A 20,937-nucleotide genomic window follows, 5' to 3' on the forward strand; every position below is an offset into this window, starting at 1 on the left:
AAAAAAATTAGACCATTTAGCATTGTCTAAACATGTCGTCGAATTAATACGTCGACTCGTATGACATGATTGATATTTATCCTATTATATTTTAATAAGTTTTTTGATTTATTTAATAAACAAATATAATATAATCTTATAATGACTAATTGGCGCCGTTTACACAGTAGTTTTCAAATTATAATTTACCGTTGAAACGTCTCTAGTAAAACACTTCAGTGCAAGTATATTAGTAAACTAACCAAGCATACAGTAAATTAGAAACGTATTAAATTCCTACTACATATGTATTTAGAAGAAAGTTTCTCAAGTGGCGACCCTGTAATAGCAAACGCAGTGTAGGACAACCCCCCACTAGATGGAGTGACGACCTCAAATGCATTGCAGAGAATTAGTAGATGCAGGTGGCTGAGGATCTTTACTTATGGCAGTCTATAGGGAAGACCTATTCAGCAATGGACAGATAATGGCTGAAATCCTGATGATGATGTGGATATATTTTTTTTTTGTATTTCTTATTATTCTGTAAGTAGCATCTTTACTCATTGTAGCAACACATTTGTCTACTGTAAATGTCTCTTGCAAAAAGTTCATATAAATTCTTTCTATATCACAAATTGTTTAAAAGAAACTTTTAGTTTTTTTTTTATCAATAACCTTTAGCTAACTCGTTCATTTTAATGCAAAATACAAGAGATCTGATGACTACATTGATTACGCGTGAAATCTAAGATTGCAAAGCTTACCTCATCAGATATCATCATCTTATCATCCGTCAATTGTTCAGTGCCATAACACATAAGCCTTCCTCATTAGGGAAATTTTACCAGAAATTTTACCACGCTTGGCAGACAGATTGGTAACCGCAGTTAGGCTTTTAGTGATGTTTTAAGAGAGACACTGTTGCCCATCCCTCAACCATGATTTTACTTACGACATCCACGGAGAAGAAATAGGTGACCTATTTAAATTTGTTAATAATTTAACAACTTTTGTAAACTGATTAATACTACTATTTGGATTGTTTTTCTTATAATCTTTATTTCTTCTCTTCCATAGTTATTCGACATGAAGAAATTCCAATCAAACGTCAACCGCGAGCTTCGCCGTGCATACCCTGACCGCAGGCGGTTGGAGACGCAGTGCCTTAGCGCAATAGCCTTCGTGAAGTCGGACAGTGAATTGCTGGAGTGCCCCATATGGGTGCTAGTCATCAACGTAGTCGCTATGGATATGCTCAAGTCTAAATTGCCTCCAGGTAAGAGTTAGTTACAATTGAAACTAGTAATTGTTACTAGTAATGTAAAAATCAAATTCCTTTAACGCAATTTTATTATAGTAATCAGCTTCATATAAATCTTAATGTTCAAAATTATATTAAAGGACACAAATTTCGTCTAACCAATTGCTTATCAGTTATTTTGTACTAAAAACTAAATGAATTTTGATCATTTTTCTATGGGACCAATGTGTAAGTATATCGTTTCAGATAAATAAAGAATTTTCCAAATTAGTTTAGAACTGACGAAGTTATGAGGTAAATAAAATATAAAAATACAACCGAATTGCTGAAGCCAGGTAAAAAAACAATAGTGTGTGTTATGTATTATAAGTATGTACTTAGTATTATGTAGATGAATGCTATACTAATCTAATTGAGATAGAATGGCGAGGTCGTTGCAATGCTGACTTTTAAAATGTTACTCATTATGATTAATGGATCTTTGTATTGTAGATGTACAATTTGTGATAAAATTTTGAACTACTTGTAACTCGGTTACTTCGGTGTCACATTATATTTTACCAGAGGGAGACTTTGTACAAAAGTCGTTTGCTTGAGCACCTCTGTACCACTCGTGTTTCTACCGTGAAGCAGTTGTGTTTACATAGATGTGTTTCGGTTTGAAGAGTGGATATGGCAGTGCATTTACAAGGTACAGAGGAATAATATCTGAGTCCTCAGGAATGGTAACGCATGAGGGGTATCCATAGTATTGCTCATGTCTATAGGCGACGGTAACCACTTTCCATCAGGTGGGCCGTCAGATTGTTTGCCATTCTAAGTTGCATAGAAAAAAAAACATCAGAATCTTAAAACGTTACTCGCTATTTCCCGCAGTTTGATCTGCACTAACACATTTTCTTGTTTCTGTGGGAATTTTTATAAAATTTCCATCAATATTTACAATTTGTAAGAAATCAGTAAGTCATTATTATAATAAAAATAGTAAGTCAATTTATTTTTAAGATTTACTCATTAGTTCGCTACTAATTGTTTTAATCCTTACTAATATTAAAAATGTAAAAGTGAGTTTGTTTGTCATCTTATAATTTCTTAAAGACTTAACCAATCACTTTGAAATTTGGTATATACGTACCGTATGTGATGGAAAAGGATTTTTATCCCGGTTAGTAAACATATCCCGGTCACGTGGACGAAGCCGCAAGTAAAAGACAGAAGTAAATAATAACTGAATAATTCAATTCTGTTTTAATATCAAATTATTGAATAAAGCTAAGTTTTGCGCGATAATATGAACTTGTGGGTTTGAGAAGTAAGAAGAGGTAAAAGATAAAACATGCACCAGTATTTTAGTTAGATTCTCAGAACCGCAACAGTAAAAACCGCATCCAATTTGATACAGTAATTTTTGCGTAATACCAGAACAAATATGCAATCAGTCAAGCAGACTGTCTGTCTGTATATGTGTGTACATGTTCTGTCTAAACAAAAATACTAAAAAATATGGTTTTGATTTTTAATACTCTTATTAAGACTTCTCATATCGATTTTTCTTTAATGTCTACCATGTACTGACATCGTTTGTTTACAATTTTATTATATTTTTAAGATTATGAAATATTAGCAACAATAATGTCTGGGCGTCGAACAAATCAAATTTATCACAATTACCTTTAAATTACAACACAATCGTGAGTCTATTACAAACATTGTATTAAATCAAATATACAAAAATCAATCATAGAATTAATTTATTTGTTGTCTATTAGAGTATGTACAAGTAAATTAACATAAATAAGGGTCTATATATCCGGCTGTCACGTCGATCGACCTTGCTCGAACAATACAACTGTTGCTTTCCACCGTGTCAGCTCAGCTAGCACTGTTTACAGTCTATCTTTGATCAGGCCACTCTGTCACAGTCGGACTAAACGTTTAAATAGCCATTTAAAGGTATTACAAGATGTAATCCTAAAATGTAGGCGACATTGTTATATCACAGTTCGTTTTATATTGTTTCTTTATATTTCTACTACTCTGTATTGTTATATTTTATCATTTTGTTGATGACAGCTTGAAAGTGTATACTTAATACATAGACCTTTTTTACAAGATAATATTGGCCCATTATATCCCATACTAAACGCCTAGTCAGCTAAAATTTTACTTAGTTAACGTAGAACTTTGTTTTGATACTAGACACCCTAGTAATGGAGACTAGCAATCCTATTGCTGGTAACCATTCTCCTTGGAAACTATCATCATATCAGCCTTTAACTGTCCACTGCTGAACATAAGTCCCCCTGGCAAAATGCCAGTAGTTGCTACGATTGGCAGGCGAATTGTGAACCGAAGTTAGGCTTTGAATTTTTTTTAAGAGGAACGCTGCTGCCCATCCCTTGTCTGTGCTGATAACGCAGAACAACAATTCTATTCTGACCTCATCACCACGCCTGAATTAGTAATAAGATCGTTTAATTATATTTATGATTGACCATTGCTTATTTAAGATCTACGCTCTTATCGGTGAAGCTCTAGCCACTCGCTTGCTGATCTGCTCAATGTAACAGTACCTTGGTCTCTCTCTTTCACTCCTAACAATATTATTTAAAATTATTTTACTTTTTATTTATTTATTTATACTTTATTGTACACATAAATTACATTATTAGATTTTATTTTTTTTATTTTCAAGCGAATTCTAAAGAAACGTATGTATATGCAAGTTCTCAATTCAAATGTATTTTATTGTGTGTACTTTATGTGATCAGTCTAAACTGATTTTAATTATTATTTTTGCAATCGAATAGGATATAAATTTTGTCACGATTGTAGTCATCGTCTTTGTAGAGAAAAATATCTTTATAATCTGTAAACCTTAAACAATTATTTCCAGAATCTGTTTTAAAACGAGACCCAAATAAGCAATACCTATATCACAGATAATTTAATACTATACTAGTACCTATATAATGTATAAAGGTTTTCTATTTCCATCAAAATTTAATCAGTTTCGTCATTAAAGTGAACATGGTTGGTTAATAGAAAAACAGAATTTTTTTCTTAATTATTACCATAAATTGGCAGCTATTTATCAATATAAAAACTTATCTTTGTCGTAATTATTGTATGTCCATATAAAATCCGGTTTCAAATTGGCTACCTTATGCCACCATAAATAGATATAGGGCTATATAAGAATGTCGGTAACACGAATTGCTAAATCAAACTGATTTCGTTTTCGACTAGTCTCATTAAGCAAAAACGAATAGGTACAGTCGACTGCAAAAGTCAACGAACACATTAAAATTCTCAAACCCACTAATTAAACTTTTTAAAGATTAAAAATGGAATGGTAACTTCCGCTAAATTAATGCACTGGTGAATCTCCAATGAGGAATGATAAGTGAGGATGAGAAGGCAGGACATCTAGCACATCGTAATGAATTCACTTGAAATTAATCACGATGATTTCCAGGTGGAACCGTGAAGAGGTTGATCTGACAATAGGGCTACTAATTCCCATTACTAACAATCTCTCCACCCCCCCCCATACACCTATACTTTTATATATGGTACAATACATATAATACAGGGAAACATTAAAATCGTAAACTGAACAAAGAATCTACTCATGCTATACAGAAATTTCATGAATCTAAAATTCAAAAATAACGTAAAACTAGGTTTTCATCTATACTTATAATAAATCTGTAGAGAGATCAATTCTGTACATGATATATATTCCCAAAATAACTATCAGGGGGTGATTAGTGATCGATACTGATGCCAAAAATGCAATCAGTAAAATTTTTGTCTGTCTGTCTGTATGTTCGTTGTAGAAACAATAACTACTCGACAAATTTTAACGAAACTAGGTACAATTATTCTTCATACTTCTGGGCAGATTATAGTATACTTTTCATCACGCTACGATCAATAGGAGCAGAGCAGTGAAGGGAAATGTTGGGAAAACGGGAGAAGTTACTCCATTTTTAAGCTTTCGTCGCGTGTGCAGCTTTAATGGCCACTTTTTAAAATATAAAAATGTCCACCAGTGCGAAGCTAGGACGGGCCGCTAGTACTAAATAATAATATAAACAGTCGAACGCGCCGTATTCGCACGAGAGACATGCAATTTTCATTTCATGTTCCTTTGGGAAAAACATTCAGTTTCACTTATAATAACACTTTCTTATAAGGAAGGAAGGAAGGACAATAGTTTCTATTTCATAATATTTTCAACCTGTATTAACAATTTGTATTATATACCATTGCTTACATTGAACTGATTTTGACCTAATACAATATCCATCCAATTATAGTTCTAAACTTGTTGAACTTCTTTACGAAATATTGTTTACGAGTTTTGGAAATCTGTAGGTTATCATTGATTTTTTCTTCTGACTGTACAAGAAAAAATAGAGGTTTAGTAACCAATCGCTTACAAAGGACGCGTTTCGAATAAATATAGCATACTATTCTCTATACTGTAGGTACATTCAAATTCTTAATAGCAAACATTTATTTTATTCTAGTTATAATATTGAATCATCATTGTGCAAAAAATGTAAAGAAGTAAAGATTTTAAGATGCAAACCCTGTGTTCTATTCTTACTTCATCATCACATAGAATATACTTATATATTAGGTAATATCCTGGCATAGAATGGACCACCCCTTCTTTTCCATTAGTGTCGTAAAAAGCGACTAAGGGAGCCTAATAGTCGAGAAAGTCTCAGCAGCGTCCCTCTTAAAACATCACTAAAGCATCACTGGGGTTACCAACCCGCCTGCCAAGGCCTATGTTCAGCTGTGGACGGTTAACAGCTGATGTGACGATGTATGTGTGAATGATTATCATCATCATCATCATCATCATATCAGCCCCTAACTGTCCACTGATGTACATAAGCCTCCTCCTTTGGGGAGTTTTGCCAGTAGTTGCCACGCTTGGCACACGAATTGGCAACCGCAATTAGACGGGGAGAAAGGACAATGAGATTTAACAACCCCCATTGCGAGCAATATACCATATTAGGTCGACCTCCACGTAAACCCTCTTGAAACTATAGTGGTTAATTCTTGTTCAATGGATTACTATGAGCCGACCTGTTTACCTTCATCCTCACCTGTCGTCCTTCACTGGTACCCTGTCAGCGTATACTGATAGCGTAGGCAGGTTTACCATTCCATTTTCACCCATAAAAAAATCGCAATTAGGCTTTAGAGATGTCTTAAGATGCACGCTGCTGCGCATCCCTCGTTCTCCCTTAGTCGTCTCTTACGACAACCACGGGAAAGGAAGGAATAGTTTACTCTATACCGGGACCACACAGCCAATCACCATTTAATTTACGAATTATTATTTATGATTATACCATTAACCATGATTATTTTTCATTACCAACCTTTACTTATTTTAAACCATTGATCCGGCCCGGATTTGTATAGGAGAACAAAATTGTTAAAAATAATAAAAAACCTATGTCGATAATGTATCGATATTCTATAAAAAAAAACATTGATTGCCAACAACAAAAAGAGTTGCATCTATATCTAATTATCGATAGAAACTTTACATTTGTTATTGCCAACGTGTTAACTATAGGTGATTCTTTCACCTATAGTTAACACGTTGTTCTTAAAAACGTTTGAATAGTTTTGAGTTTATTCATTACAAACAAACGTTTAAATCCTTCTTATACTGTTTTTTTATACTTTTTATTAAAAAGTATAAATAACATTATTAGTTGACAACCTCTGCGCGGTCCCACTGGAAACCACCGTGGTCAATTCTTAGCAAATTCGTCACTACGTACCAATCTGACGTCAAATTCGTCTGTCTTTACTCACTGGTCCCCCATCAGTGTATACCAATAGCGCAGGTGGAGTTATCATTCTATTTTCGGTGCAATAAAAAATACATTAATAAATTTCTCATAATAAGAAAATTTTTTTAAACATTTAAATACACTTTAATTGGTTAGCTGCCGTAATTTAAAACACAATGAGTCTTAAAAAATGTGACTGCAAATCGCATTAGCATATAGACTGCGTACAATATTGTATTATTTTGTATATTACTTCATTATATGTATAAAAAAATATATATATATTTCCGCGCTAAAAACGTTGTTTGGTATCGTCAGTCCAAGTTCAATGTAAATCAGTGAGACGATCACGATTATAGGAGTGCAAAATAAATAGACATCAACTTTTTGTATCTACTTTTTTTAATATTTGCGTAAATTACGAGTTAATAGTATCATATTTTGAAAAAAAAAAAAACAAAAAATTTCTCTAGTTTTTAAATAACAATACTATAATCAATAAGTTAAAAAAAAATCTCAGTAGGTTCTTGGTAAATACTTAGTCAATGAATAAAATAATTTTACATTTAATCTAAATACAAATTAAATTAAATGTCGTCAATTTTTAAGCATGCTACTTAAGAAAAGCTAAAATAAGATTGATTAAAAATTATTTAATAGTTAAATTGTTAAGCCTAACTTAATTATTAATTATTAGTAAATTTTACATATTTCTTAATAGAAACCACTGTTAATTATATCTTCTCTAAAAACCTCAATTGGATTATTATCTAGTTTTACAAGCCAGGCAATGGCTATTTTGCATTAGTACTGTAAATTTCTTGGCCTTTTTCTACTATATAGGATAGACGCAATGTTCACATTTTTTACTTAATATTGTAAAAAATATCGATACAATCATATGATAATAAAATCTACCATCAAAATAATTAACTGCAGGATGTCAATTAAAAATAAAATCAATAAAAACTTGAACAAGGAAATAATTCTGTCCAGTTCGCGCGAGTGGTATGCCCACTAAATATAAAGAGCAAATCTTATTAGGCACCGAATACATACGTGCTTAGTTCCGCATGTTTTGATTTGATATATGCCATAATATGTTGGTAATAGCAGTTGTAATTGACGTGCTTTATTTGGATAATTAATCTCTTAAGTTGCTATAATTGTTAAATATCTGTTTTTCTCTGTTTCACCCACGTTATCTTTCTTTCGCGTGGGTTATTTGTTTATAAATTTATGCAACTTGGTTAACAAATTGACGATCCATTTGGTGGAAAGTGGTAAAAGTCACATATGGACAACCACAAGATTATTATATAATACGTCGTGACGCCCACGGCACAACCTTTCCTAGTAGATGACTACGTCTTATAATTAATAGGTATTAAAAATTTCTATATTCAATACTTTACGCTGTGCATTGATAATATTAATATATCAATCAGCTAAAATACATCTATTTATATGCAGAAAAGGTTAATCTCCGAAATGCTTTTCAACAACATCATCTCTTTTTTACAAAATAATAATACATATTTCCAATGACAATGTTCCTATACAACTAGCGATTCGCTTTTAGAAATTAATCACATTTCTCAATATAATATTTCAATGCATTATATTTAAACCATTCTGATGATTCAACGTGTTCACTATATGACCACTAAAAGAAATGACTCGTGACACTTCATGGATCTCCAGGACCATAAACAACTCTAGACGATTTACATCCACAGAACATCATTAGGACTTACAATGGGAATAAAACGATTTCACGCCACGAATAAGCACAATAGAAAAGCTTGGTTCAAAGGCAAATCACAAAACTTGAGGGAACATAAGCGTAGTGTCATAGCAAATAAATTGCCTAACATGAATACCTCAGACAAAGAGACGAGACTGCAATCAATGTCGACTGCCCTCCTTTGTCGAGACTCAGAAAAATATCTCATTTTAATATTGCACAGCGAACAATATTTATCTAAAATACCGACGTGATATTCATAATGGATGACACGCCTTTAAGTGCTATAATGTCAATGTTATTCATTTATTTGACGGTAATGTAACTACTATCTACAAAAAGAACAGCCGTGAGAATAAAGACATGTATTTCAATCGATGCCTGTTTTATATATAGGCAAATATTACAAGGACCAACTGAGCGTCAGTCACGCGTCATCAAAGAATAATTAACATTGAATGAGAGATTGCATAGACTCGCAGACGATGACTATAGTACAGGTACATTACGATCAAACAATGTTACGGTTACCTTGTCTCAGACCTCCGGAGACTTCAGCCCCCGCATTATGCAATTCAACAATAATCCGACCTCACCTCTAAACTTATCATTAACAACTTACTAACGAATATACGAAATTATTTTTATTTTTTTTATAATGCATAGTTCTCACGCGAATCCGAGTATACACCGTTTAATCAAAGTCGTCTGAACCTTGACTTTATTAAAGTTTATTAGCGAAATACTACAAAAAAGTTTGGAGAGAATTCAAATATAGACTATTGTGCAAATTAAAATGATATGGGATGACCTTACAAACAAGATCATCAACATTATGATCACCGAGGTAATTACGAGTCACTTGCAAAAGTTGGTTTACATTAATGCAAGGTGATTGACCAAAAGAACCTAGTGATTACATTGACAGCTAAGAGACTTCCTTGAATTGTATTTTTACAACAGGTTAAAACAGGTGATCAAAATATGATGAATAACTATTAATAACTGAATACAAACTATACTAACTGAATCCTCTTCCCATAGCACATATTAATTACATTGTTTAAATTTTTTATTATTTCATAGTAGAAAGTCAACTCAATTCATATGTACATGTTTACTGTAATAAATCTCGAAACATATGCAAAGAATGTCTAGTTTCCTCTATTCAAATGTCATTTTACAGAAATTCATAATTCAATTGCAAAAACAGAAGAGTGCAGTAATATTAAAACAAATTACAAATCTGATTTAGTTCTCATAGCACGCAACCGCATCGGTATGCACCGACTTGCTACTGAGTACGAGTATTTTGCTTATTGTTGTGGGTTGAGCAACGATGCAATCTTCCCTCGATCTTGATATCTTGCACCTCATTTCACTCAGACTTCACAGCAAATTTCTAATCCAAACTATATTGCATTAACAACTTTTCAACATCCGATATTGGTTTTGTTCAAATCATCGGATCTATGGGAATGAAACCACACCGCGAGATTCCCGTGATTTTCCAACGCGGATAAGATAAGTTTCAAGATTTTCTGCAGCGGTTTCGTGGTTTGGTCACTGTTTATCTTTTAGAGGAACTAAAATAAATCTATCGAGTAAATGTTTTCTGTATAGGAGTCGTGACAGTTCACAGTGGGGACTAGTAGTCGCTTAGATGTTAACTTAATGCTTGCGCTGCATCGTGTCATTATTTATTTTATCGCTTTGATTTGTTATTTTTCGTTTGTTCCGCGTAACCTTCTGAGAATAGGAATGTTGTTGTGTTTCCTTCACAAAGAGATACATATACGATTGAAACGCTCTACTTAGCGCTTCTGACATTAGTTTTAGATAAGATCGAGTTACGCCGTTGCAGATATAATAAGTAAGGCTTGTTCTGCCCTGATGAGTTTCTCGCTTCATTTTTTATCAATCAATGATCTTTAGATATTGATTGATTGTAACAAATAGTATAAATTAATCTTTGATAAGTTTCAATGAATATACATAACAATTTTAAACTCAATATTTATGCGCAGTGTCTAAATGATAATAGTAAAAATGGGATCGCTGACGTTCATATTAGTAGCATACTAACTATATGGCGTGGGTGTCGTAAGAGGTTACTAAGTGAACTTAATGGTCGAGGGATGGGCAGCAGCCTCCCTCTTAAAACATTACCAAAGCCTAACTGTGGTTGCCAATCCGCCTGCCAACCGTGGCAACTACTGGCGAAACTTTCCTTATGGATGAAATCTATGATCAGCAATGGACACTTAACGGCTGATATAATAATAATAATACCACCATAAAAAAACCAATTTACTAACCAGTTATAAGTTATAAAAAAATTTTACTCAAATTTAATTTATATGACATTAAAAACATACGAACGTACATTAATTTAGACTTTAAAATTACTTTTCTATTGAATCCTGGATTTAGCGGATTAACTAAATAAATTACTTACTGTAAAAATTAAAAGATATTAATCTATTACTTTTACTTTGGCTAGATACGAGTAGCTTTGTTGGTAAATGGTTTAATTTTGATTTTTTTTTTCTATCACTGATTAATCATTCTTATACATAGTTATATAAACGAGATAAAAAGAATGGTGACATGTTATTCCGTCACTACACGAAATAAGAATAAGTAGCCGACTACCCAGTAATAGTAAATACAGCAATTACTTTAGACGACGACAGACACAGAATAGAAATGCTTGTGATTATATTTCTAAGTATATTCCTGACTATATTATTTCCAGTTTATTGAAGCAGGTGTGTTTGCATGGTTGTGTTTCGATTTGAAGGGTGGGATATGGCGTGAATTTACTGGGTACAGAGGAATAACACCTGAGTCCTCAGGAATGGCAACGCATGGGGGGTATCATGGGCGAAACAGTATACTCTATTATGTCCATGATACTGCTCATGTCTATAGGCGACGGATACCACTTTCCATCAGGTGGGCCGTCAGCTTGTTTGCCATTCTAAGTTGTATAAAAAAAACACCCGACTTTGAGATTTTGGTACTCAAATCTACTTAAATTAAGGCAAGGAAGTGGATAAACTATTTATATATTTGAATCTAGTATTCTAGCTGATTTTCAAGCTAGGGTACGCTATGTTATGAAATATCAGATAATGAATATCTGGAAAGACAAACCAGAAATTTCCCAAATTGCCTGACTGAGATTCGAACCCATAAACAAATCTTTCATTAAGACTCGAATGCGCAAGCTCAACCAATACATTCATCGTTCACGCTCGAACGTATCTTCCACGCCGCAACATATTTCGATTTCGAAACGAAGGTCGTACATACGAGTACATCGTGACCGAGCATGTCATAACTAGATCACTAATACAGAATGGCACAATTTGTGTATTCCCATTACCGTAGAATTAGTTTATAATTTCGAACGGGCCAATTGGAGATTTAAAGAGGTGGGCAGGCGAAAATCGTGACTGGAGTTATGCAAAATAGCACAATGACAATAGGAAGCAAACGGCGATTGTAAACGAGTGTTCGGCTGTTGCACAAATTGATAGTACTGAATTAGAGCACGGGGCTCACTTAAACCTGGTTTAGACTTCATTAATAATAGTGGAAGTAGAGCAAATCGAGAGATGAGTAAATGAGTAAAAGGTATATAATCGAACAAAGTGGACTAAATATATTAAGTTCAGATAACTACATTTTGCTGCTAAATTAATTGATCAATTCCAATTAGACTTTAAAGATTTTGATTTGATTAATTCTGGGATTATACTTGCACAATGACAATCAAAACTGGCTGCACTAACATTGAATCAACGACTATTAAAACGTTTCTTATATCTACATAGAAAAAACCTTAAAACAATGATAAGGACAATAACGGGCCATTGCCCCTTAAACAAACACTTATACACAATAGGAGTCACAAACAGCTCTTAAATGAAAGGCTTAGCATGGAAAAGAGAGTCCAATTTACTTGCTGGAAGAGGAGGAGAAAGCTGAAAATTAAAGGCTGATATGATGATGATGATGATGACATAACTTGCATATTATTAGGCTGCACAATATTAGGCTGATATTAACAAATTTGTAAAAAAAAATCAGCGTATATTGCCCAATATTAATATTGATATTAACACGACCTTAAACAAATTCAAATCCATTTTGTATAAATTCTATAGTTTAATTTAATCAGCTTAATAACAGCCATATAATCTATACATATGTGCAATGATACATGCCATGGCATGGCACATATGTATAGATTATAAGTGTACAAATCTTTCAAATCCAAAGTATTACTGTAGTCTAACTATTTATTGTATATCTACGAATAGTATTGTAGTTTTTAACATTTTTATGAATACGCGTGTCGTGGCGGCCTTTAATTGAGGCAGCATTTTATAAGGTAACCTTATTATAATGTATTTTAAGTAGATATAAATGTATGTTTTGTTGGTTGTCTTTAAATAAATAAAATCAGCGTAGCCATTTGTCCTTAAACCTTGTAATTTAGATTTAAACGAAAAACGACATTTATTCTGTTTTCAATAAATATGACACGAAAATGAATGAAAAATAATGAATCCTTTACATATTATTGTGATCATGCACTCCTTTCGTTTAGTGAATAATATTTTTTTGCGATAAATTAAGTATATGTGAAAATTATGCAGTTAGCTGGAGAGATCTAAACTATTAGTTTAATTACTACTATATTTGTACATCATAGTTAAATAAACCTTGCTAGGAGTCTCCATGAGATGATATATGTAAATATGCATAAATATATATATTAATTATGAAAGTGTATGAAGCAAGAGATTGTCTGTTTACAAGGCTGGAAGTCTTTGAAACAATTCTGGCTTACGGTTTCAGCTTAGGGAAAGCCTTGTGATCGTAAATGACCTGGCGCTAGGAAGTATTATTTATCTTAAAGAGATTTACTAATGGTATATATATAACAGCAATTGTATGGTTGTGTTTTAGTTCGAAGGATGAGATCTGTAAATTAATAAATAGCACACAGCGTATAGATAGCTTAATACTAAAAAATGGCAACGCGTAAAGGTACATTTTTTATGGGTGAAGATGGAATGGTAACCCCGCCTGCGCTGTCCGTATACGCTGACGGGGCACCTGTGAAGGGTGACAGGTGAGAATGATAGCAGTTGGCCCATAGTGACCAATTGAATAAGAATTAACCACTATGATTTCCAGGGAGAACCGCGTGGAGTTCGACCAGATAGGATGTATTGCTAGCAATATATAAGGTTGTTAAAGCTTATTACTAGCAATCCTTCCCTCTCCCTAATGGTATCTTTAATCACACAAAGATACCATAGTGCTATTCTTGTGTATGCGAGTAGATTAACACTTTCAATCAAGTGCACGAAGTTAATTATTTCCTAGGAGCAGAAAGAGGGAGGGAGTGTAGTCATCGGAAAAGGCACATTGTGTACTCTCAGAGATGTCTTTGCGCATAATTAAAATCTACACTCGCATTCACGGTGGGACAATTCTGGGGTGGGCACGCCCCCCCCCCCCTCAAACTTAAATACGCCTCTGGTCAGATGTGGCTTTAACTTGTTTGTCATTGAAAGTTGCATAAAAAAGAGATAGATAATACAATGTGCAACTACTCTTCATCGAATAGCATCACGTTATTTTCTGAACATAGAAAAATAATGATCGTACGTACACCTAATTCAAATTCAAGTCAGCGACTGAACTAATCTGGATTCTAATACCGTTGCAACGTACCGTCTGTGGTATTTCCAGACACATCTTTTAAACACTAAAGATGCCTGCGAGACGGTCATCTGCTTCAAATTACCATTTAGGTATCTACTAAGTTTTGAATTTAAAAATCATGCTCGGTAACACGTTCCTTTTTTTTTATTTTTTCTAAAAATAAAAAATGAAATGTAATAAATATGATTCATTATTATTATATATATATATTACTCTTATATGGTAGTCACAGGATTTGGTCAACTATTGCCGTGATAGTAAAAATTTCTATTCATCATCATCTTCCTACCCTTATCCCAATCATTTGGGGTCGGCGTAATATGATTTTATCCATATTACAAAAAGATTTGGTTTTTAGTTTTACGACCGGCCACCTGCCTGACGTCAACCCTCTTTGGGAAAAAATTCTATTAATATCATAAATATGAGAAAACCAAAATAATTTTGATGTTTTTTTACTCGTTTAAACTGCTAGACGGATCTGTACGAAATTTGGTACACAGATAGACAAGAAGTATCTTAGACACTTTTACCCTAATACAAATTCAAATTCAAATTCAAAAATCATTTATTCATGTAGGACATTTTAGCCGCTTATGAACGTCAAATTTTTACATTATAATTTTATATTTTCCCTACCGTCCAGTTCGGTATATAGATCCAATTGAGAAGAACTGGCAAGAAACTCAATTGAATTACTTTTTTTTTTTAAAGCCAGTTTATTTACAATGTATATTTATATAGGTGTCTATGTCTAACATTAAATGAAAATTCAGTGCATGAACAACTATTGCCATGCACACTCGTCATTCAAGTAATCGTTTAGTGAGTAATAGGCTTTGCTCAGTAAATATGATTTAACAGATGTTTTGAATTTATTTAAGGGTAATTCCAACATATCCTTTGGTATCTTATTGTAAATTTTTATACCTATTCCCATAAAAGACCTATTAACTTTTTCTAAACGATACTTGGGGACAGCAAGTTTGTCTTTAAATCTAGTATTAATATTATGAATATTGCTGTTTTTTGGAAATAAGTCAAGATTTTTATGAACATATAGAATATTTGAATATATAAATTGAGAAGCAACGGTGAGAATATTTGCCTCTTTGAATTTCTCTCTTAATGAGTCACGACTCTTCATACAGTAGATCGCTCGAACGGCACGTTTTTGTAATATGAATATATTCTTAATATCTGCCGCTTTTCCCCATAGTAATATTCCATAAGAGAGTAAACTATGAAAATAACTAAAATAGACTAATCTAGCAGTATCAGTATCAGTGTACTGTCTAACTTTACGCACGGCAAAAGCTGCTGAACTTAGTTTCGCTGCAAGGCTTTGAATTTGTGCACCCCATTGTGTTTTATTATCTAGTGTGATTCCTAGAAAGACAGTAGATTCTATAAATTCGAGAGATTCGTCATTTAATTTAATATTGCAATTAATATTAAAACTTTTAGATAGAGAGAAATTAACACATTTTGTTTTTTTAGCGTTTAACATAAGATTGTTAGTTGTAAACCAGTGCAGGAGACGCCGCAAAGCACTATTTACATCACACAAACATTACTTAATGACCTTTTTTAATGTGCCAGCTAACACATATAAAATTGTTAAATATTAATTCAGCTATATATTTAAATATATCTTTAAATTATAATTAATACTAATAACATAGTTGTTGATTTAATATAGTAACTATATAATTATTATCATTTCATTAAAATTACATTTTTTAAATATATTTTTAAAATTACATATACATTACCATTTCTTAGCAAATTTTCAAGTTTGTATATTATTTTTTTGTATTGTGCCACCAACAACGTGAACTACCATATTGGTGGTAAAATTAATTATATAAAACTGTCATCATAATATATTTACTACTGTTTTTTTAATTTAAATAAATAAAAAAAATGCCTATTTTAATACACAATAGACAATATCTCTAACAATATTGTAGTATAAACCAATACATAGCGTGCACAACAATTTTACCATCAAGATAAATCATTATCAACGTTTATCGTGTACGTTTCGTTTATTTTCGCGATTAACGCGAGATGAGGGTAGATATAATAATAGATATAATGACTGGAGGTGTAATGAAACCCAGCCTTTAAGTCGCATGCCGTCGTGAAGCCGGCTTATTGCGGGCCATGCGAATATCACGACACCTGCATTGCCCAATCGTCGCTAAACGATATATCTGTACGCTTGTATCCACTCTCTTATACTGTCTGATAATTTATTATTTATTTATTTCAATAACTTTATTGACCAAAAGAAAATACTTACTTTACTTGAGGGTGACTTTATACGAAAGTCGTTTGCTTGGGTATCTCTGGCCCATTCGTATTTCTACCGTGAAGCAGTTGTGTTTGCATGGCTGTTTCGGTTTGAAGGGTGGGATATAGCGTGAATTTACAGGATACAAAGGAATAACATCATCAGGAATAGCAACACATGGGAGGTATCGTGGGCGAAACAGTTTACTCTGTTATGTCCATGGTACTGCTCATGTCTATAGGCCACGGTTACCACTTTCCATCAGGTGGGCCGTCAGCTTGTTTGCCATTCTAAGTTGTATAAAAAAAAATCCCTTCTACCTATGTTTACTTTTGAAATATTTCACGTATAACTAAACAAACATTATCTTTGTCAACAGTTCAAAGACCTATGGATATCAAGAACAGACCCCGCATCCCCATTCCTGATGAGGATCCATACAGCATCGCCAGCTCGAACGCGAATGGATCTGGATCCAGCGGCAGCTCCGGTGGTTACGGACACAATGGGCACGGCGTGGTGGCCGCCACGAGAGAACAGCTAATGATGCAAATGGGCCAAAGGAGAGGGGACAAGCCGCCCAAATTGCCCCCAAGGGAGAATGGTTATGGGCCAGCTGATATTCCCAAGGTTGGTATCCTCATATTTAGTTTCATTTAAAATCACAAGCAATTGTCATCAGCAAAGATATTTTTCACCAGAGGAAGACTTTGCACAAGTCATTTTTATAGTTACCTCTATCTCACCTGTGTTTCTGCCGTGAAGCAGCTGAATGACTGTGTTTCAGTTTGAAGGATATAGATAGATACATAGATAGATAGATAGATACTCTTTATTGTTTCCTCCAAAAGATTACAACAGTAAAACTATTATAAATATAAACAATTACAAGAAATAATCACAATGAGAAAACAATGGGCGACCTTATCGCTAAAAGCGATCTCTTCCAGGCAACCTTTGGATGGAAAGGAGTAATTATAAACTGTTTGATTGGAGGAACGATGAAAATCCTATTATTAGTAAATATGGAGATTTAATACATATAATAATATATAGGGAAGAATAAGGATATGGTAGTGAAATAACAGGGTTCGGAGACGTAACTACATAGTCCTTAGTAATTGCAACAATGGGCATCACAGTGTATTACGTGATATCATAGTGTTGTTCATATCTGTAGACGACAGTTCTCATTTTTCATTAAGAGAGCTGCCAGCTTTTAGCCATTCTAAGTATTATAAAAAAATTGTTAAATTTATCTATGTGAGTTAAAACGAGAAAGGGATTTAAGAGTGTTATCAAATTTTATCAACTGTTTAAGGATTTAAATTAGACCAAAAAAATTCATTTAATTAATCAACACGAGTAAATTACCTTATGATATATATATATATATATATATATATATATATATATATATATATATATATATATATATATATATATATATATATAATATTTATAATTCATATATTATTATATGTATTACATCTCCCATATCTAGAACTAACAAAATTTTTCATCGTGCCTCCTACCAAATTGTTTATAATTACTCCTCTCCATCCAAAGGTTTCCTGGAAGAGATCGCTCTTAGCGATAAGGTCGCCCATTGTTTTCTCATTGTGATTATTTCTTGTAATTATTTATATTTATAATAAGTTTACTATTGTAATCTTTTGGAGGAAACAATAAAGAGTATCTATCTATCTATCTATATATTATATGATATGGTATGTGAATACATTCCCTATTACAACCAATACTATTACTTTATAAATATTCAATAAAATACAGAATCATTAATGACAAATTAAACCATAAAGATTCATCATTTGTAGCTGCAATGGGCTATGACTAATATACAATGACATAAATGTGTACTTTAATAGTTACTGAATAAATCTAAAAAGCTATTTAAAATTATGTTATTATCAATAATCTTCTATAATCTCTCTCATACAACGTAACGACCTTAACGTCAGCTTACGACGTAGGTAAGAATAAATATAATGTCACTTTGTTATATCAGTAAAAAAATTGTATATATTTGTTTTGATTTCATTTTATTAGATTTTATACGCCACATTTAGTCAATTTATGAGAAAAAGAAAATGTACTAGAGGGATAATTTGTACAAAAGTCGTTTGCTTGTTGGACACCTTTGTCCCATTCGTTTTACTGCCGTGAAGCAGTTGTGTTTGCATGGCTGTGTTCCGATTTGAAGAGTAAGATATGGCAGTGAATTTACAGGGTACAGAGGAATATCACCTGCGTCCTCAGGAATGACAACGCATGGGGGGTATCATGCATGAACTAGTATACTCTGTTATGTCCATAGTACCGCTCATGTCTATAGGTGATGGTTACTACTTTCCATCAGGTAGGCCGACAGCTTGTTTGCCATTCTAATTTGCATAAAAAATGTATTACATAATAATAGAGGACTTTCCAAAACAGAGAGCCTACCATGAAATGTTTCTTGAAATTTTGGGTCGAACGAAACATTAATTTGATGTTAAGATTACATAGTACGCACTGTTTGAAAATATTAAAAATCTTAAAATATTGCTCTTTTGGATTGTTATGGTAGGATTTATGACGAACGAAATGTGATCTCGGTATGAACAAAACACGAAATAGAGTCCGAAAATTCGGCATTTCATTTTATGATAGACCCCCAGGAACCTGATTAGATAATATATATAATATATAAAAATGAGTTTCAACCATCGTAGCGATGGTATTATAAAACCGCAATTACACGAATAAAAATTCAAACAAAAAGTAAAAGTACCTATTTCAAATTTAAAATTAAAAAATATATTACATCCCAAAAGCAAGCTCGCATTTCAATTTGCAATGCATTTATGTACCTTCGTGTTGTATTAATTTAATCGTTTCTAAATTACCACAGTCGCCTGTATGATTGAATATTATAAATCAGATGTCCTCAACTTATTCATTTCATGGGTTGCTATAAAAATAAGAAAGGAATGTTTCTTTTTCACGAAAAATAATTCAAAATTAGTATGGCACTAATGGAGTAAACCAAATCGTATCATAAAATATATGTAAAAAAATCCCAATTAAAACTTCTTCATTTGTAATGTCGCTTAAAAAGATTGTTGTTCTGTCACAACAAAAAACCCTTATATGTAGTCTATATCTGAAATTAATTTATTACTTCTCCTTCTCCTAGTTGAAGAAAACAACTATTATTACAAAATACTACATTATACATAATATAATATGAAAATAGTAAATAATATTAAAGTCCATGTATACCTGCGGGCCGAAACTTGAGATTACCTGATACAGACTTATTGCCATGGCCCTTTCCTTGCCTTTTTGCCAGTATAGGCATATCAGTGTGGTTGCGATTTGTCGGTAATTCACATGTGAAAATAGCTTTATTTTATCATTATTATACTCATTTTTTCATTTAAAGGTGCGAGAAATAAAGAAGATTAGCATACGTATCTACATATGTACATTAGATATATAAGGGCCTACGCAAACGAATAGGGGGGAAACGGATTGTTAGTAATGGAGACTGAGAATCCGATTGCTAGCAATATAGCCAACCAGGTCGACCTCCTCGCGGTTCCCCCTGGAAACTATCATGGTTAATACCTGATGAATTCATCATGATGGGCTAACTGGCCTGTTTTCATTCTCATCTATCACCCTTCACTGGTGGAGCACCAGCGTATCCTGTTAGATACCATTTTCACCCATCAAAAAAAAAACGCAAACAAGTAACAACAGGTCTGTCATACAAAACACATATGGTCATAATACCCACGGCGTATACGCAAAATTTAGAGAAAATATCTGTAATATTTACTAATATTATATATGTATATGTGAGTTTGTTTGCTACCTTATTACGCGTACACGGCTTAACCAATCACTATATTAAGTCGCGGGTAAAAACTAGTATATAATAAACTTTCCTAAACATCAGAAGTCCTAAACTAAACTACAAAATGTAATAAGTATATTAAAAGTAAAATTGAAAATTATATATATATTATTATTATACATAAGCCTTAAATCTATATAA

The 20,937-nt window shown here is 32.8% G+C and overlaps 1 protein-coding gene across 3 annotated transcripts in view; it reads left to right on the forward strand.

Annotated features, from left to right (window-relative positions):
* The window catches only part of LOC113518505 (uncharacterized), a 264,190-nt gene that overhangs the window by 230,454 nt on the left and 12,799 nt on the right, over window positions 1-20,937 (forward strand). For all 3 annotated transcript variants that reach the window (XR_008253664.1, XM_052901800.1, XM_052901801.1), the window contains 2 exons: window positions 1,060-1,258; window positions 17,251-17,501. Coding sequence is in view for 2 of the 3 variants with exons in the window: in XM_052901800.1 (XP_052757760.1) it covers window positions 1,060-1,258; window positions 17,251-17,501 (450 nt within the window). In the remaining variant the exon portion in view is untranslated. The remainder of the gene's footprint in view (window positions 1-1,059; window positions 1,259-17,250; window positions 17,502-20,937) is intronic.

This window comes from Galleria mellonella, unplaced genomic scaffold (assembly GCF_026898425.1).
Source record: "Galleria mellonella isolate WM207_F2 unplaced genomic scaffold, CSIRO_AGI_GalMel_v1 utg800, whole genome shotgun sequence".
Lineage (NCBI taxonomy): Eukaryota > Metazoa > Arthropoda > Insecta > Lepidoptera > Pyralidae > Galleria > Galleria mellonella.